This window comes from Lipotes vexillifer, unplaced genomic scaffold (genome assembly GCF_000442215.2).
Source record: "Lipotes vexillifer unplaced genomic scaffold, Lipotes_vexillifer_v1.1 scaffold404, whole genome shotgun sequence".
Lineage (NCBI taxonomy): Eukaryota > Metazoa > Chordata > Mammalia > Artiodactyla > Lipotidae > Lipotes > Lipotes vexillifer.
In genome coordinates, this window is record NW_006777380.1 from 667,240 (window position 1) to 688,520 (window position 21,281).

The 21,281-nt window shown below is 36.1% G+C and overlaps 1 protein-coding gene across 1 annotated transcript in view; it reads right to left on the reverse strand.

Moving 5' to 3' along the window:
* Nucleotides 1-21,281, reverse strand: part of ATP10D (ATPase phospholipid transporting 10D (putative)) — an 83,647-nt gene that overhangs the window by 48,374 nt on the left and 13,992 nt on the right. Inside the window, exons 4-8 of the mRNA XM_007450972.1 lie at nt 20,632-20,717; nt 14,191-14,297; nt 13,769-13,900; nt 13,227-13,354; nt 12,854-13,106 (exon numbers count right to left, since the gene is read on the reverse strand). Of these exons, the coding sequence (XP_007451034.1) occupies nt 12,854-13,106; nt 13,227-13,354; nt 13,769-13,900; nt 14,191-14,297; nt 20,632-20,717 (706 nt within the window). The remainder of the gene's footprint in view (nt 1-12,853; nt 13,107-13,226; nt 13,355-13,768; nt 13,901-14,190; nt 14,298-20,631; nt 20,718-21,281) is intronic.

The window sequence follows — 21,281 nt, forward strand, 5'->3', positions numbered from 1 at the left end:
ACAGACCGGGGCCACGACCCCGTGTCCCCTGCATCGGCAGGCGGACTCTCAACCACTGCGCCACCAGGGAAGCCCCTGACCTAACTTTCTTGCCGCTCCTTCTTCTGCACTAAATCCAGCCTCACTGGCCTTTCTTTCTTTACTTTGAATATTGCCAAGCTCATTTCAGTCTGAGGACCCCTATACTAGCTGCTCCCCCTGACTGGAAGGCTTTTACCCCTGAATTCAAAGATCATGTCAGTCAGATCTAGGCTCTGATATCCCCCTTAGAGAAGGCTTGCTCAACCATCCAATTCAAAGTAGCCTTCTGCTCATTCTATATCACCCCATTATAATTTTCTGCATAGCACTTTTCACTATTTAATATTTTTTATTTAAAAATTAACTTATTTGTGACGATTTTCTCCAATAGAAGTTCTATGAGAGGAGGGGCCTTGTCTGTCTTATTATATGTGCTTGTTTGGATTGCTAGTTGCCTGTATTCAGGCTAAGTCTAGCTACTGAATAAAGTATAGCTTTTGGCAAGTTAATTTATAAAATAAAGAATATTTGCATATCCTATTTAATAGTTTTTGTCTATACTTTTTAAGAACAAGGAAAGGCTATGAGGCAACATGGTGATTCTGGGTTCTAGAACTAACTCTTCCAAAGACTAAGTGGCTTTTCAGCAAATCACTTGCTCTTTCTAGGCCTCTGTTTTCTTATTAGAAGAATGAATAATCTGGACTCAATGACTTCAAGATCTTTTCCAGTTCTGCAGTTCTGTAAGTTTCATTATATTCTCTGCCTAAAAAATACAGACTATTTCCCTGTATCACATTTCAGCTTCAAAAACAGATACAGTAATTGCGTCCCAGACATTCTGAAGTTCTCCATTCTTACCTGTGCCTTTGCTCAGGATGTCCATTCTCTTCCTTTCTACTTATATCAATCTTGCACATCTTTAAAGGCTTGGTTCAAATGCCAGTTCCTCACTGAAGACCTCTGTAACTGTACTGGCTCTCATCCATACCACTCATTCATACCACTGTATAATTTCCATGTACTACTGAATGCTACTATGTGTCAGGCATTTGTCTCATTTAATCACTATAACAACCCTCTGAGGTAGATATTATTAATAATACCTTCATTTCAGAAATAAAGAAATCAAAACTAAGTAATTTTCCCCATCTCACAAAAGTGATACAGGTCAGTCTTATAACCAGTTATATTAAAATCTACAGCCAGCACTGAGTCTTCATGCTATATTGTTTCTAAATGTAGCCCAAAAAGTTAATATGTATTATTCCTTATTATTTCACATGGTCAATATCCCCTGCTCGATTTCAATGAGTACATGTTTTGTAGTTTAAATAATGAGTAATGAGTAAATGAATGAGTAATGAATAATGAGTAAATATATGAATAGACATATGAATAATATCCTTAGCATCAAGGGAAAGTTGCAGGGTAGGGAGTTAACATTTATTGAATATCTCCTTTTCATCAAGAACCTTGCTAGGTCCTTTATTTTTTTTTTAACTTATTATTATTATTATTTTTTCCCTTCCTTTTTCACACTTCCTCTAGCTTACTTTAATAATCCTTGGCCACCTGGCCAGGACCATTGCCTTTGATTGTGTGGGCTGTGCTAGGTTCTTTATATAAACAACTATATATATAACTGTAGCTATATATATTTTGTTTTAATCTGTAAAATAATGTTATTGTACATACTAGAAACTATCACTGTTCCACCTGGCAGCTGAGAAAAGTAAAACAGTAAACAGTTCGGGTGGGAAGAGTTAGAATTTGAATTTGGGTTTTCATGACTCCATAGTCAGTACAAGTATCCATTGTGTTATATGTCCTTAGCAGTTACTTGTATACAAGAGGTTAGCTCAGTGATTCTCAGCAAGGGGTGAATTTGTCCCCCAGCGAACATTTGGCAATGCTTGTACACAATTCGGTTGTTACATCTGGGGGAGAAGTGCTACTGGCATGCAGTGGGCAAAGGCCAAGGATGCTTCTAAACATCTTAAACAGCTCCCCATAAGAAAGAGTCATCCAGCCCACAATGTCAATAGTGCTACGCTGATCAATCCTTGAGTAGCTAAAGAAATTTACTGATGATGTGATAGCATTTTAAGAATAAATAATTAGAATGCTACACAACATATATAAACATGAAGGCTATATGTTAGGAATTTCCCATAGCCATCATTAGGGAACCAGTCATCGTGCAACTGTGTAATTAGTATAAGGCCAGATGGCTGAGCTGTTACTATAGGACAAACTTGCTCAATAAGTAGAACTGCAAGAGAGAAATAAAAAAAGACCTGGAGTAACTCAATCTTTAATAATTTTGTGGAAAGCTATGAGAAATAAATAGATCAGTAAAGTTACAGTGTGATTCAGAAGACATAGCTACTAAGACCCATACTTTTAGATTCTGAAAAATTTTTTAAAAATTGGGTATGAGAAGGTTTATTATTATACTGATAAACAAAATATATCCAAATGATAAAGATTTTTATTATGTCTCGTAAAGTAGATTCTAGTTAGTTCCATGAATGCCTCAAAGTGGCAAAAGAATTCTTGCTTTCCAGCTCGTAAGAGAAAATATACAAAGTCTGTAATCTTTCCTTTGTCTCAAGGTAGGTACTACATTGGGTACTACGTTGACTACTTTATTTCTCTTATTTAATCTTTCTCTTCTCTTCCAATTCCCCTCTTCAAATATCCAGTAACCTGCTCACAGCCTAGAATTTACATTTATTTGATATCTGGAAGAAGTGAGCATGAGACTATGGAACAAAACATTTACCACACGTTTCAATGTGCTCTCCAAAGGGCCAAACACAAGGGTGAACAGCACAGGACACTCAGATAAACTTCTTTCAACTATATCATCCACATATCCCCAATCACACATTTTGCTATGAACTAATCCCCCAAACATTTCCAGCATTCCAACTTTCACCTGCTTATAAACAGCACACTCAGCTGTGTTTCTTTCAACTGTATCATCCACATATCCTTGACATAAAACCTTTCACCCTAAACTAATTCCTCACATTTCCATCATTCCAGGAATTTGTCCAGTATCTCCAAGCCCCAAACCTTGATCAGTGCCAATCCACCTCCAAAACTGACTGCCTGAAAATCAAAACAATATGGAAAGAGAACAATGACCTTAATCGCACAGCACTTAAAAAGATATTATGTTTCCGTGTCTGTCTCCCACATTGGACCATGAGCTCCTCAACAAACCAGCCTATTTCTTATTTTGACAACAATAATTATGACAATACTAGCAGCTAATACTTACAAAGAATTTATTCTGTGCCATATTCTAAGCGCCTTTTCATGATTTATCTTCTCTTATCTCTTAACCACCCCATGAAGTAGATCTATTACTGATCCTTTTTATTGTGGCCCAGAGAAGTTATATAAATTGCCCAGGGTCACACAGCTTGCAGGCAGTGAAGATGGGAATCAGACTCAGGAGGCTTGATCCCCAAATCCTTGTTCTTGGAAACTACTAAATGATGCCACCATGTACATCAGATTCACAAACTGCATCATAAAAGCACTGTGTAGACACACCCAAATTGAGGGACATTCTACAAAATCCCTAAATAATGCCCCTCAGAACTCTTAAGGTCATCCAAAAAAAGGAATGGCTTAAGAAACTGTCAAATCTAGAGGCACTGAAATGATGACTAAGTGTTACGTGATTTCCTGGATGGGATCCTGGGACAGAAAAAGACCTTTGGTAAAAACTAAGGAAATCCCAATAAAATACGGATTTCGGTTACTAATTAAGTATCAATATGGGTTCATTACTTAAGACAAACGTATCTTAAGACTAATGTAAGATGTTAAGACAAGGGAAACTGGGCAAGGGAGCATACTGGAACTTTCAATAATATCTTTATAACTTTCTGTAAACCTAAAACCATTCTAAACTAAAAAGTTTATTATTAAAAAACTCTCAGTAATCTTTTAAAGGAGTTTAAAAAATGTTTAACACACATATAAATCACGTGGGGATATTGTTAAATGAAGATTTTAATTGAAGGTTTAAATAGGGGCTTGAGACTGCATTTCTAATACACAACTGGGTGTTGATGATGCATAGTCCATGGACCAAATTTATAAGTTACAAGGTTTTAAAACAAGAAATGGTGTCATCAGATGTGTTTAGTTCAACTGCATAAGGGTAAGGAGTTATTTCCCAGCAGCAACATCTTAAATGGAAATATCTCCTAGTCAATTCTTTTGCCAAAAAATCCTGAAAGCTTAACTAAGTTTCATTTCAGGGAAAATAATGTCTCAGGGTTAAGTTCTGGGGAAAACTAGCCCCTATCATTACCAACTTCAGCATTTAGAGACAGAGAGAGAGACAGAGACAGAGAGAGAGCACGTGCTTGTGTGTTTGTGTACATATACTTGTTTTAAAACCATTACTGACAAGAGACCAGGAGCTCTGGATGCATCTGTGGTAGAGAAGTGTTCAGAGACAAAGTCTGCACCTCACAGAGGTGGTGTATGTAACACTCCATGGCTCACAAACAGTTCAGCCCGGATGGCATTTAATTCTCAGTCACTCAGTATCTTCCCTGCACGAGGGGCCACAGAGAGAAGTACTCACTGGGCAGAAGCGTGTATATTCAGGGACAGGGGTGGGAGAGGGCTGGTATTAGCACTCTTAGATGCTACAAATACAAAATTTAAAATTAAAAAAAAAATTAAACCCAACAAATATAAAAAATAATGCAGTGCTTCCTGCCATATATTTTGTGAAACATTATTTCTGTAAGATACTTCTCAAAAACAGGGATCTATCATCAGATAATCTTGGAAAATAATAATCTCACAAATGGACAGAGGGGTTTACCCACAGTGATGTTCACTGCAGCCCTGTTTGCCACAGCAGATGACTGTTGACAACCTAAACTAATGGTTAGTTAGTTATATAAATTTTGGCAATCATTACAGTGCAATATGGCATAACCATTAGAAAAGTAAGGAGAGAATGGAAAGGCGATCGTGATGAAGTCTTAAGAAAAATGATTATACAAGTCAAAGCACACTGTAATGCTATTTTGTTTAAAAAACATATATATATTAATGTTTACAGGAAAAAGACTCAAAAGAAATGTGCTAAAATGTTAATAGAGGTCCAATCAGTTTGGTGGGAGTTTTTTTCTTTTTTTAATTGAGATATAGGTGCTTCACAGTGTTGTGTTAGTTTCTACTCTACAGCGAAGTGGAGTTACCTGTGCTATACAGCAGGTTCTTATTAGTTATCTATTTTATACATATTAGTGTATACATGTCAATCCCAATCTCCCAATTCATCACACCACCACCACCACCCCCCGCTTTCCCTCCTTGGTGTCCACACATTTGTTCTCTTCATCTGTGTCTCTATTTCTGCCTTGCAAACTGGTTCATCTGTACCATTTTTCTAGATTCCACATATGTGTTAATATACGATATTTGTTTTTCTCTTTCTTACTTCACTCTGTATGACAGTCTCTAGGTCCATCCACGTCTCTACAAATGATCCAATTTCGTTCCTTTTTATGGCTGAGTAATATTCCATTGCGTATATATATACCACATCTTGTTTATCTCTTCGTCTGTCAGTGGACATTTAGGTTGCTTCCATGTCCTGGCTATTGTAAATAGTGCTGCAATGAACATTGGGGTAGACGACTCTTTTTGAATTATGGTTTTATATGGGTATATGCCCAGTAGTGGGATTGCTGGATCATATGGTAATTCTATTTTTAGTTTTTTAAGGAACCTCCATACTGTTATCCATAGTGGCTGTATCAATTTACATTCCCACCAACAGTGCAAGAGGGTTCCCTTTTCTCCACACCCTCTCCAGCATTTATTGTTTGTAGATTTTCTGATGATGCCCATTCTAACCAGTGTGAGGTGATACCTCACTGTAGTTTTGATATGCACATCTCTAACAATTACTGATGTTGAGCAACTTTTCATGCGCCTCTTCGCCATCTGTATGTCTTCTTTGGAGAAATGTCTATTTAGGTCTTCTGCCCATTTTTTGATTGGGTTGTTTGTTTTTTTGATATTGAGCTGCATGAGCTGTTTACATATTTCAGAGATTAATTCTTTGTCCATTGGTTCATTTGTAAATATTTTCTCCCATACTAAGGGTTGTCTTTTCATCTTGTTTATAGTTTCCTTTGCTGTGCAAAAGCTTTTCAGTTTCACTAGGTCCCATTTGTTTATTTTTGTTTTGATTTCCATTCCCCTAGGAGGTGGATGAAAAAAGATCTGGCTGTGATTTACGTCACAGTGTGTTCTTCCTATGTTTTCCTCTAAGAGTTTTATAGTATCCGGTCTTACATTTAGGTCTTAAATCCATTTTGAGTTTACTTTTGTGTATGGTGTTACAGAGTGTTCTAATTTCATTCTGTTACATGTAGCTGTCCAGTTTTCCCAGCACCACTTATTGAAGAGACTGTCTTTTCTCCATTGTATATCCTTGCCTCCTTTGTCATAGATTAGTTGACCTTAGGTGTGTTGGTTTATCTCTGGGCTTTCAATCCTGTTCCATTGATCTATATTTCTGTTTTCGTGCCGGTACCATACCATCTTGATTACTGTAGCTTTGTAGTATAGTCTGAAGTCAGGGAGCCTGATTCCTCCAGCTCCGTTTTCCCTCAAGATTGCTTTTGCTACTCAGGGTCTTTTGTGTCTCCAAACAAATTTTAAGATTTTTTGTTCTCCTTCTGTAAAAAATGCCATTGGTAATTTGATAGGGATTGCACTGAATCTGTAGATTGCTTTGGGTAGTATAGTCATTTTCACAATGTTGATTCTTCCAATCCAAGAACATGGTATATCTCTCCATCTGTTTGTGTCATCTTTAATTTCTTTCAACAGTGCCTTATAGTTTTCTGAGTATAGGTCTTTTACCTCCTTAAGTAGGTTTATTCTTAGGTATTTTATTCTTTTTGTTGCATTGGTGAATGGGAATGCTTACTTAATTTCTCTTTCTGATCTTTCATTATTAGTGTATAGGAATGCATGAGATGTCTGTGCATTAATTTTGTATCCTGCAACTTTACCAAATTCATTGATTAGCTCTAGTAGCTTTCTGGTGGCATCTTTAGGATTCTCTATGTATAGTATCATGTCATCTGCAAATAGTGACAGTTTTACTTCTTCTTTTCCAATTTGGATTCATTTTATTTCATTTTCTTCTCTGATTGCCATGGCTAGGACTTCCAAAACTATGTTGAATAATAGTGGTGAGAGTGGACATCCTTGTCTTGTTCCTGATCTTAGAGGAAATGGTTTCAGTTTTTCACCATTGAGAATGATGTTTGCTGTGGGTTTGTCTTCCATGGCCTTTATTATGTTGAGGTATGTTCCCTCTATGCCCATTTTCTGGAGAGTTTTTATCATAAATGGGTGCTGAATTTTGTCAAAAGTTTTTTCTGCATCTGTTGAGATGATCATATGGTTTTTATTCTTCAATTTGTTAAGATGGTGTATCACACTGATTGGTTTGTGTATATTGAAGAATCCTTGCATCCCTGGGATAAATCCCACTTGATCATGGTATATGATCCTTTTAATGTGTTGTTGGATTCCGTTTGCTAGTATTTTTGGGGGGGGGGGTAAATTTACTTGTTTATTTTTGGCTGCATTGGGCCTTTGCTGCTGTGCATGAGCTTTCTCTAGTTGTGGTGCATGGGCTTCTCATTGCGTTGGCTTCTCTTGTTGCAGAGCATAGGCTCTAGGCACACAGGTGTCCGTAGTTATGGCGCACGGGCTCAGTAGTTGTGGCTCTCAGGCTCTAGAGCGCAGGCTCAGTAGTTATGGTGCACAGGCCTAGTTGCTCCGCGGCATGTGGGACCCTCCTGGACCAGGGATCAAACCTGTGTCCCCTGCATTGGCAGGCATATTCTTAACCATTGTGTCACCAGGGGAGCCCCTGTTGGAAGACTTTTAATCACAGTTTCAATTTCATTACTTGTGATTGGTCCGTTCATATTTTCTGTTTCTTCCTGGTTCAATCTTGGAAGGTTATACCTTTCTAAGAATTTGTCCATTTCTTCCAGGTTGTCCATTTTATTGGCATAGAGTTGCCTGTAGTCGTCTCTTATGAGGCTTTGTATTTCTGTGGTGTCCGTTGTCACCTCTCCTTTTTCATTTCTAATTTTATTGATTTGAGTCCTCTCCCTCTTTTTCTTGATGAGTCTGGCTAAAGGTTTATCAACTTTATCTTCTTGGAGAACCAGCTTTTAGTTTTATTGATGTTTGCTATTGTTTTCTTTGTTTCTATTCCATTTATTTCTGCTCTTATCTTTATGATTTCTTTCCTTCTACTAACTTTGGGTTTTGTTTGTTCTTTTTTCTCTAGTTCCTTTAGGTGTAAGGTTAGATTGTTTAATTGAGATTTTTCTTGTTTCTTGAGGTAGGATTGTATTGCTATAAACTTCCCTGTTAGAACTGCTTTTGCTGCATCCCATATGCTTTGGATCATTGTGTTTTCATTGTCATTTGTCTCTAGGTATTTTTTGATTTTCTCTTTGATTTCTTCAGTGATGTCTTGGTTATTTAGTAGCATATTCAATTAAATCTATCTGGTCTATTGTGTCATTTAAAGCTTGTTTTCCCTTATTAATATTCTGTTTGGATGATCTGTCCATTGGTGTAAGTGAGGTGTTAAAGTCCCCCAGTATTATTGTGTTACTGTCGATTTCCTCTTTTATAGCTGTTAGCACTTGCCTTATGTATTGAGGTGCTCCTATGTAGGGTGCATATATATTTATAATTGTTATACCTTCTTCTTGGATTGATCCCTTGATCACTATGTAGTGTCCTTCCTTGTCTCTTGTAACATTCTTTATTTTAAAGTCATTTTATCTGATATGAGTATTGCTACTCCAGCTTTCTTTTGATTTCCATTTGCATGGAATATCTTTTTCCATCCCCTTACTTTCAGTCTGTATGTGTCCCTAGGTCTGAAGTGGGTCTCTTGTAGACAGCATATATATGGGTCTTGCTTTGTATCCATTCAGCCAGCCTGTGTCTTTTGGTTGGATCATTTAATCCATCCATATTTAAGGTAATTATTGATACGTATGTTCCTATTACCATTTTCTTAATTGTTTTGCATTTGCTTTTGTACGTCCTTTTCTCCTCTTGTGTTTCCCACTTAGAGAAGTTCTTTTAGCATTTGTTGTAGAGCTGTTTTGGTGGTGTTGAATTCTCTTAGCTTTGCTTGTTTGTAAAGCTTTTGATTTCTCTGTCAAATCTGAGTGAGATCCTTGCTGGATCTACCCAGCAAGGGTAGTATTGTTGTAGGTTCCTCCCTTTCATTACTTTAAATATATCATTCCACTTCCTTCTGGCTTGCAGGGTTTCTGCTGAGAAATCAGTCGTTAACCTTATGGGAGTTCCCTTGTATGTTATTGGTCGTTTTTCCCTTGCTACTTTTTAATAATCTTTGTCTTTAATTTTTGTCAATTTGATTACTATGTGTCTCGGCGTGTTTCTCCTTTGGTTTATCCTGCCTGGGACTCTCTGCGCTTCCTGGATTTGGGTGGTTATTTCCTTTCCCATGTTAGGGAAGTTTTTGACTATATTCTTTTCAAATATTTTCTCTGGTCCTTTCTCTTTCTCTTCTCCTTCTGGGACCCCTAAAAATGCGAATGTTGGTGCATTTAATGTCGTCCCAGAGGTCTCTTAAGCTGTCTTCATTTCTTTTCATTCTTTTTTCTTCTGTTTCATGGCAGAGATTTCCACCATTCTGTCCTCCAGGTCACTTATCCGTTCTTCTGCCTCAGTTATTCTGCTACTGATTCCTTCTAGTGTATTTTTCATTTCAGTCATTGTGTTGTTCATCTCATTTGTTTGTTCTTTAATTCTTCTAGGTCTTTGTTAAACATTTCTTGCATCTTCTCGATCTTTGCCTCCATTCTTTTTCCAAGGTCCTGGATCATCTTCACTATCATTATTCTGAATTCTTTTTCTTGAAGGTTGCCTATCTCCACTTCATTTAGTTGTTTTTCTGGGGTTTTATCTTGTTCCTTCATCTGGGACATAGTCCTCTGCCTTTTCATTTTGTCCATCTTTCTGTGAATGTGGTTTTTGTTCCACAGGCTACAGGACTGTAGTTCTTCTTGCTTCTGCTCTGGTGGGAGTTACTGATGGCTTTAAAATTTTCCTTTTTTGGCTTATCTGAAATTTTCTAAAATATTGCTTTTGTAATAAAAATGTACTAAAAAAGATGAAACAATGCAGAATATCATATCCAGTATGATTAGCTATTTTTCACATTGTACAGTGATTATACGATAAATACTCAATGTTTTATCCTTCATACACACAAGTAACAACAAAAGCTGGCTTAAAATATCTTTACCTAAGAGGAAATATAGTATATTTTTAAAATTTTGGGCAGGGTGGATGTCTAAGTTGAACACTACTGGCAGAAATCATAATATCTGTCGTCTTAATAATAGACATAATAATTGATAACACTGATTTAATAAAAATATAAAACTTCTCACAAGACGTGACACCCTAAGCAAAGTGAAGAGGCTGTGGTAGACAGAATTCTAAGATGGCCCCCAAGATTCCTGCCCCACCCCTGTGTACACACCCTGTAGGATGGCATCTCACTTCTATGATTAAATTATGTTACCTGACAAAGGTCGGGGGATTTGGCAGATATAATCAAGTGTCTAGCCAGCTGAATCTGAGTTAATATAAAAGAAGACTATCCTAGGTAGGTTGACCTCATCAGGTAAAAAGAGGTGCCACAACTTCCCTGAATTCAGAGAGACTCAAAGCTAGAGGTTCAGCTGGTGGCTTTGAAGAAGCGAACTGCCATGCTGTAGAGAGGCCACATGGCAAAGGAATGGTAGGCCACCTCTATGAGCTAAGAATGGCTCTAAGCTGACAGGCAGCAAGGAAGCAGGGGCCTTAGTCCTACAACCTCAAGACACTGACAACTCTAAAACCAGGAAACCAAAACGAGGACCCTGAGTCGCAGATAAGATGATAGCTTCAGCCAAAACCTGTATTTCAGCCAGGTGAGAGACTCAGAGAGGATGTAGCTACCTGCACCCAGACTCCTGACCCACAGACAGAAGCTGTGACACAGTATGTTTGCGTTATTTGAAGCCATCAAATTTGTAGTAATTTGTTATCAAATTTGTAGTAATTTGTTATGTGGCAATAGAAAACTAATACAGTGATAAATGATGAACAAAGAAAGTATTAATATTTGCCACCTACAGAAGAAAAGGATAATATCAAGGTTGACACTCAAATTATTTAACAACTGGTTCAATATAAGTGCACAAATGAAAATGGACATGGGCCACAGACAACCTAGACTGGGGCATACAAGCTGAACATCAGCCCTGCCTTAATAGATAAAACCCTCCTACAGATTACTAAGAATAAGAAAAACTCATTTGTTAAATAGGAAGACATGCTCTCTCTACCAAGGATATTCAAATGGCCAGAAACATATAAAAAGTTAAACAGTTAAATATCTCATTACTAATCAAAGAAAAATTAAGACAATGAAGTGCTAACTATGACTACAAAACTCACAAATTAAAAAGAATAACTTCATCCCATTATGGCTGGGTGTGAAAAATAGGTGTTATTTTTCTGGGTTGTGAGAACATAAATTAGCACAATATTTTAGAGATAAATTTTGTAGGATCTATAAAAATTTTATATGTGCAAACCTCTGGATCCAGTTGCTAGACATGTATCTTATAAAAGTAATTGCACAAATATGTATGTAGAGAAATGCATACTGCATGATGAATTTTATTTTGTATATCATAATTTTTAATCTTGTCTATCTCTCGCCTTAAATGCTAAGCTACATGAGATCAGGGACTCATGCCACATATTAGGAGCTCACAAAATATCTGTTCAATGAATAAGGAATGTTAATTGCAAGTACTGTTATAAAAGCAAACTAAGCTTGACCACATATAATGCAATACCATGCACTTAACGTTAAGTCATGAACTGACTTGGAAAAAGGTCCATGAGATAATGAGGAATAAAAAAAGCAAACTCCAAAGCATTATTACAACATATTATAACTTATAAAAGGGGAAATGTACAAATATATATTTTCACATATACAGGAATATGCATAAAGAAATGGATGGTTATATATTCACCAAATTACTAATGGTGGTTAACTTCTAGGTTAATTTGTTTTGGACATTTCTCATAATTACTTTCATAGGAGTACACTTACTTTTATAAATAACAAAATTAATGAAGATCAATTCTTTAAAGGAAACTTGCAATTTATATATTTACTTCCTTAGCCTCAGAAGTTCAGTTCATCTTATTTGTTCTTAAACTAGGTATTCTCAGCCAACGACCAATGAATACCTATGGGCTGAATGATGGGGTCTGGGGAAACTGTCGTCCCTTTGGAATTATTTTCAAAATATTTTTCAGGGAGATGGTCCATAGAGTTTCATTAGATTCTCAAAAATATCTGTAATGCAATATCATTGTCACCAAATCCAACCCCCAACCTTCTACAACTACTGGTAATTTACTTTCCTTTTAGAGAAACCATGGCAAAAAAAAAAGGAAAGAAAAGAAACCATGGAAGTAGACTATTTGACTTTGACCCACTAACTCCTGACCTACTAACTTCTGACCTAACTTTTAAAGGGACAACAATGAAACAATGAGCATTTGGAGGAGTTAAGTACTCAATGATTAAATATAGCACTTCTGCGCCAGAATTACCAAATCATTAAGTGGGTGCAAAAACGACCAATCTTAAGGCTGGTTTTCATAGAAACCCAACACTCACCATTTTCTTCATGGCAGTAATCAAAGCCTGCCACACTACATCTTCGAAAAACCATCTTATTCTCAGTCAGGGTTCCTGTTTTATCAGAAAAGAGGTACTGAATCTGTCCAAGATCCTCTGTGATGTTCAGGGCTCGGCACTGAACAGTAGAATCCATTTTCTCATTGTAGAAATCCACATCGCTTTGAATAAAATATATTTGTCCAAGCTTCACAATTTCAATGGAAACATAGAGAGAAATGGGAATCAAAACCTAAGAAGAGCAAAACAATTAAAAAAACGTTAAAGGTGGAAAAGAAGGGATGAAAAACCATATAGAGCTGGATAAGTAGCAAAGATCTTAATATTCTACGATGAGCACAATAGAAATTACCTGTAACAAAATGATCATGGTCCAAAACATATAGAATCCTCCCAACAGTGGTGATATGACATGTCCATCAGGCTCAGGGATGTTAAAAAAGGGTATGTTTTCATATCTGCTCAACCAGATTCCATGACCTTTCAAAAAATGTACAGACATCAAAAGGATGCTATGTATATATTATGCAAATATAGAACTTTATTCCTAAAGAAAGAGAGATAAGAGTATTGGTTTTGGTTGAACACCAACTGTTTAAGAAACAAATTCAAATTCAAACGGTACACATTTTCCTGTCTCTGTCTCTCTCACTCCTTACATCTCTTCCCAGGTCGCTTTAGTACTGTGGCCATGTGTAACTGGATATAATCAATATTAATGCTTTTCAGGTTAGAGAATGAGAGAGATGAAGATGTGAAGAAAGCAATTATTGGCAAATAAAACCTCCCTTACAAAAGTCAAACTTACACTCATAAATTTCATTTTGAAAATAAAATACTTTTAAATGAGTATCTTGCTGAAAAGATGTCAGCAAATAATCAAATTCTACCTACCCAATGCACCAGTTAAACACATTACAATCAACAGTAGGACACAGCAGAGGACATCTGTATTTGCTCTTCTTTCTAAGTTGCTGCGTTTATACCTTGGTCCGCTGTTGTTCAGCATTGCTTTGGTTTCATGGCCTACATGGGTAACACAGTATGTGAGAAAATGTGCAAATTAAAGCCAGGTAACAAATATCATATTTTTATATCTCGCTGGCAGACAATTTAATGAAAAGGAGTTATGCAATATACTTTGTTAATTTAGCTTCTTTTTGTGATCTCTTTAGAAAAACAGAGACCAATGATTAAGGTTATCAAGACAAAATTTCCTTTCTGCTTCTAGAGATTACATTTTGAGTAAATGGAAAATGTTAACTTGCAGAAAAGCACAGAGGAGATGATGGTGAAAAGTCAGAAGCATAACCAACCTGCATAAACCACAATGCCCATGACAGCCTCTGTGTTTCTAATGGTGCATCCTCTAAGTAATAAATTCTCTTTACTGAGACCCACACGTTCTTTGTTGGAATGTTCTCTATAAGAAAGACAGCATATAAGTTTATTTTTAAATAGCAAAAATGGGCATGTAAAACTAAAAATGATTTTTGAATATTCTTGATTACAGTATGAAGTTAGGCAGTTCACAGGAAAAGATTCAAATCTCTGATGCATTTGCTTTTGTTATTTCAGTTACCCACTTTGGCTGGGGAAAAAAGAACAGAAACAGAAAACAACAGGTTTCTAACACTGCTTTCTACCATTCATTGTCAACTTCTAGTATTGATGCTACAAAAATTAGAAAATATTCCAAATAAGGAAACTATTTCCTCTAATAGAAACTGTATTTGGGGGTAACTTAATAGCTGATGAGGGAAAAGTTCTTGACGGAATTAGAAAATTACCATTTTTGACCCTGGTGAAATCAAGGATTACTCTTAGGCAATAATAGCCAGTGGCTAAAATCATTAGGTGGAAGGCTGGTGGGGAACTTTATAATGAAAGAATAAGGCTGACAACACCAATCTTAACATAACTACCAGTGGGACAAGGGGACATCACAGGCCTACAGCCTCCAGAAGTTCGAGGACAGAAATTGCTCATCTCCCTCGGAACCTAATCAAGCCTCTAAGAGGGCAAATCAAACTGGGGTCTGTGGCATCAGGGGAACTGTGAAGCCTTTGAAACTGTATGCAATATTTCCCTGTGTGTGTCGATATACATTTGTCACTTTCTAGGGAGAGAATTTCTTTCATCAGATTCTGAAAGTGCCTCTGGACAGTTTTCAGGAAATAAGGCCAGAGAAACATGTTAACCACCAATGCAAGGATGCAGTCAGCCAAAGCTACCAAAACTGCAGTGGTAAGCTCTATGGGCAAAATGACCTGGTCTATTCAACAAATGAGTAGAATGAGGAGCGGGGAGCAAAAGGAGTGGTAGAGGGACTCCACCCTCAGGAAGGATGCAATCAGCTCAATCTAGAATGTGGTAAATTCTACAAGCTAAATGACCCTATTTCTTCAGAGGGGAAATTTAGAGACATATCAACCAAATGCAATGTGTAGACCTTTTTTTTGATCCTGGTTAGAATATATTGACTCTAAAAATTTTTTTGAGATAATTGGAGAAATTTGAACAAAGATTAGGTATTAGATGCTGTCAAGAAATTGTTCTGAATTTAGTTAAATGTGATAATGATGTTATGGGTATTTTTTTTTAAGTTTTTTTCTGCTTTATATTCATAGTGAAGTATTGACATTGAAATGATGTGATGTAGGTGCAGGGAAGGAAGTGGAAGGATATTTGAAACAAAGTTGGCAAAATTATGAAATAGTTAAAACTGGGTGAGGGCTCATGAATGTTCATTACACTTTTCTTCCTAATTTTGCATGTCTGAAATCTTCTGTAAAACAGTTTTAAAATTATCAAAGTAATTACTTGATGAAATTACTATAGTGGCAAAAATACAGAGCAAACTCATTGGAAAATTTTTAAAAATAAGCAAAATGCAACGTATTTCACATATTTTGTGAAAATGCATTCTTAATTTCAGCATTAAAATTAGTTTGTTTTTTAAGCAATACACTTCAGTCTATAAGTCGTTTCTTCTTTATTAAGTATAGGAAGATTGTCATTGTATCTGCTACCCATGTTATCTGGATTACAAGGAAAAGAAAAGAAAAGCTCTTCAAAAAAGGTTTCCTACCACAAAGGAGGAAAAGAGATTTGTCATTTCACTCCTCTAATTTGTAAAACACTCTAAGAGGTATGTGCTTACATTCTTTCATTTATATGGGTTTATGCACAAAGAGCAAACCATAGGGTCATGGTCAGAACTAGCAGTGTCCTTGGGTTTACCCTAATTCTGTTTTCTGGATTTACAGATGAGGAAATTAAATCCCAACATTCACATTTCTATGTAGCATTCCCAGGCATGCATCCCAGTCTTGATTTGGTTCCTCATGAATATAGCATTTGTTATCCCTAGAACCTTTACAGAACAGATATAATATACAAAAGAACCAGTTCCAAAGTTCCTTAGTGTATTAAGATTTTTTCCCCTGGGATCCTTATTTTTCACCATTACATCACTCTAGGTTACCATCATTACATCAAAGCCCAACTTCTATCTTGATTGCACCTGCTCCAAACTCTAAACATGTCCTGCACTTGATGGGTGTGTATTTGGCACAGCGTGGGACTTTCAGATTCCATGTGAGACACTGACTGCCCACATAGAGCTCTCATCCATTCAAGAGCCTATGTAATATCTACCATGCGCCCAGCACACCCACCCGGATGCTGAGGATAGAAACACAAACTTACACAGTCTTGCCTCCTGTGGTCTAACAGGAAGTGACTGATATAGAAATATGTAAGTAATAAAAATATTATAGGTGTTATTATAGAAATCTGATATTCAGCATACAATGTGGGCACAAATAGGGAAGAAGTCAGTGCTACCTGAGAGTAAGAAGACCAGAGAAGCCATCATTCATACAGAGAGTGAGCTTGAACATCTCAATTTTTGTTGATTTTAGGAAATAGGCTACACAGCAGGAAAAGGATAAGGAGCTAGTTTAGCAGATAAAAACAATTTCACAAAAAATTACTGTATCCTCCTGGGCTGGCTCTACTAAATATACAGGCTCTGAGTCAGATTCTATGCAGAGTTTCTATATTCCAAACCACACAGTGATAGACTAAAGTTCCTATTCTTTCCTGTCTAGAAATGTGCCAGAAGCAAGACTGACCTTGTCAGGGGAGTCAGCATTCCCAGTAAGAGGCTGTACAAACCTCAGCACCCGAGGTCCAGGTCAAAAAATGTCAGCCCTTAAATCTGACATTTACAAGAGGAAATTCTGTAAATAGTCAGCAGCTGGAGAAAATAATACTAGAAAATGACTCATCCTAAGAGATGGCTTATGAGCACGTTTCTGATGACAGGAACATCTGCTAACGTCCCTTTATCATCTCGCCTCTTTATGATCTATTATATTGCTCACCTACCCTCCAAACACACTTAAACCACTTATGACTCCACAAATGCACTGTGGTCTCAGGCCCCTACACCATTACCTGTGTTGCTCCCTTAACCTGGAATGTCAGACTTTCTTTGCATTTAGTTGCCTGCCTGGTATCTTCTTATTCTTGATGATTTAATTCTAGCATTACCTCTTTACCTGGACCAAGCCTATTCCCTTTTCCCATTGCACAGTTTCCTGTGCCTGCCCAAACACCTGTCTGTATCAGGTGCTACTTAAAGATGCTACCACGATGTTCTCAACTTCCTTCCATGATGACTCTAACATTTTAAACAACTTGACTGAGGAATAACTAATAAGAATCATAATACATATACTATACATACTTAAAGTGTAAAACTTGATGTTTTGACGTTTCCCCTGTGAAACCATCGCTACAATCAGGAAAATGAACATATCCATTATTCCCCAAAGTTTCCTTATGTCTTTCTGCAATCTTTCCTTCCTACCTTCTCCCTCCCAGGCACCCACTAATCTGCTTTCTATCACTATAAATTAGCTTTCTTTTTTGAGGCTATATAAATCAAATCATATAGTATATATTCTTTTTTGTCTGGCTTCTTTCACTCAACATTATTTTGAGATGCATCCATGTTGTTCCATGTACAACTAGTGAATTCTTTTTGCTGCAGAGTAGTATTCATTGTATGGATATACCATTTGTTTACCTATTTACCTGTTGATGGACATTTGGGTTGTTTCTAATTGGGGCTATTACCAATAAAGCTGCTTTGAATGTTTGTGTACAGGTTAGTATATGGATAAATGTTTTCTCTTCGGTATATGGATATATGTTGGATAAATGTTTTCTCTTGGGTAACTTCTTAGGAGTGGAAAAACCAGATCACACGGTAGGTGTGAATTTAACTTTTTAGGAAATTTCCAAACTATTTGCTAAAGCGGCTGTAGCCATTTCCACTCCTACCAGCAGTACATGAGAGTTCCGGTTTCTCTACATCCTTGTGAAAAGTTGGTATAGTCAATTCTTTCAATTTAGCAGTTGTAGCTCTGTGGTTTTAATCCGCATCTTTTCACACAGATATTTGTCGTCCATGTATCTTCTTTGGTGGAGTGTCTGTTCAATTTTTTTGATCATTTAAAAAACTGTATTGTTTGTTTACTTATTACTGAGTTTTGAGATGTCTTTCTCTATTCTGAATACAAGTCCTATATGAGAATATGCATTGCAAATATTTTCTTCCAGTCTGTGACTTATGTTTTCATTTGCTTAGCAGTGTCATTTGAAGAGAATAAGTTTCTAATTTTGATGAAGTTCTTTTATTTAATTATTTTTGTCCTTTTATGGATTGTGCTTTTGGTGTTATATCTAAGAAATCTTTGGCTAACACAAGATACCAAAGATTTCCCCTGTTTTCTTCTAGGAGTTTTATAATTTCAGGTTTACATTTAAGTAAGTACAGGATCATTTTAGTTAATCTTTTTAAGTGGCGAGAGGTCTAAGTTAAAGTATTTTTTTAAAGTATAGATGTATAATTGTTGCATCATCATTTGTTGAAACAACTAACCTTTCTCCACTAAACTGCCTTTGCATCTTTGTCAAAATCCAGTTGCCCATTAATGCCTGGATCAATTTCTGGACTCTAACCTCTTCCACTGACCTATTGGTCTATATGCCAAAAACAAAATCTGGTAGTATTAGCCCTCCAAATCTGTTCTTTTTCAAAGTTGTTTTAGTCAAATGGTTCTTTCTATCTCCACATAAAGTTTTAGAATAAACTTGCCAATTTCTAAAAAAAATAAAAATAAAAAGTAAAACCTTGCTGGGATTTCAATTGGGATTACACTGAATCTATAGATCAATTTGTGAAAAAAGTTGATGTCCTAACAATATTGAGTCTTTCAACGCATGAACAACATATGTCTCTCCATTTAGTTACGTCTTTAGTTTATCCCAACAGTGTTCAGTGGTTTTCAGTATGCAGGTCTTTCATATCTTTTGTCAGATTTATTCTTAAGTATTTCAATTTTTCTGATCCTATTATAAATTGATTTTTAAAGTTTCCTTATCTGTTCATTGCTAGTGTATAGAAATACAATTAATTTTTGTATATTGATCTTGTTTTGTACAACATTGCTAAACTTAGTTATTAATTCTAGTAGCTTTTTTTGTAGATTTCATCAGGTTTTCTACAAAGACCATCACACCATCTATGAATAAAAGACAGGTTTACTTCTTTATTACTTGATGCTTTTATTTCATTTTCTTTACATTAGCTAGGCTCTCCAGTACAATCTTGAATAAAAGTGGTGAGAGACAATATCCATGTCTTGTTCCTGATCTTGGGGGAAAAATGCTTACTTAGTCTTTCACTATTAAGTCTGATCCTAGCTGTATGGTTTTTATAGATGCCTTTCATTAGGTTGAGAAAGTTCCCTTCCATTTCCAGTTTGCAAAAACGGAAGTTAGATTTTGTCAAATGCTTTTTCTATAATCTTCTAATGTTAAGCCAATCTTGCATTTCTGGTATAAGACCTACTGAGTCATTATGTATTAACCTTTTTATATATTGTTGGGTTTGATTTGCTATAATTTGTGTAAATTTTTTGCATCTATGTTCATGAGGGATATTAATCTTCCCTTAAATGTCTTTGTATTCTTTTGGTATCAGGGTAATGGTATCAGGGTAATTCTGGTCTCAAAAAATGATTTAGGAACTTTTTTCTTCTCTGCCATTTCCTCACAAGATCACCACTATGAAGTAGGTCTAACTAACTCCTCTTAAAAATTAGGAAGGATAAAAAAATTTTTTGGCTCAAAAAATAAAGCACTTAAGTGGCACAAGCCAGCCTGAATCAAATAAGACTCTAACTTCTAGATGCCCTTGGAAAGGGATGTAGATGCCACAGGAAGCCTCCAGAATGAACACTGTTGTGGATTCCCATACTTTTTCTTAGATGTGTTTCAAAATCATTGGCTAACTTTACCAAGTGAATTGTCCACCTACTCTAATTCTAATAGGATAGAAGAACACCATCATCCTATCATGTCACTTAAGCTGCCGTGTCTGTCCAAACACTTCCTTCCAAATAACTAATATGTCTTGGGCTTAACATGGAGCTCATGTTAAGTCATTCACATACCACTGAAAGAGGGTCTAGGATTATTTTAAGAACAAGGTTTTGTTGTTTTAAAAATATACATAGGTAAATATCAAATAATTAAAATAAGCCAAATTTATAGGTGGCTTAACTTACAGCCTTTAGTGATTTAACTTGGTATAAGTACACAAAAGTTTTTTTGAATTAAGCATAATTGCAACATACAATCCCACTCACACCCACAAAGGTAAGCCATGTATCACTCACAGGAAGCCTCGGAATCTGTTGAGGTCATTGTTTGGACTTTCACACTCTATCCTACTGGAGAATTTCTCAGGATCAACTTCAGAGTCCTAAAAATATATATATAAATAAATATATATAAATAAATAAATATATAAATAAATACATAAATACATAAATAAATAAATATATAAATAAATAAATAAATATATTTATTATTATTTTTTTTTAATCACCAAACAAAAATTCAAGGTTAAATCTTGAGATTTAAGTGTTTATCCTTTCACCAATTGTTAAGATAAAACGAAGGCATGCTTGTCACAAAATTTGTCACAAGTTGCCCAAATGAAGGAAAGTATAGGCATAACTATCAATGAATAAATGAGATCAGAATGGTCCCAGAGTATTAATAAATATCTTCAGGTGATGGGAATGTCTGAATCATATACTGGAATCCATGCAGGACTCCCTGCAGGAGAGAGCTTCTCCTCCTACAGTGCACACTCTTTTATCTGGAAGACACTGAAAAGCTGAAAATACTTTTGTTGGCATTCTTTAACCATATACGTAGCTTCTGAGATTATGTGTGTATTTATACATATATACACACATATATGTATACATATGAGTACTCTGTGCACGTATGCATTTGATCTCAGCAAACTTCATTTAAA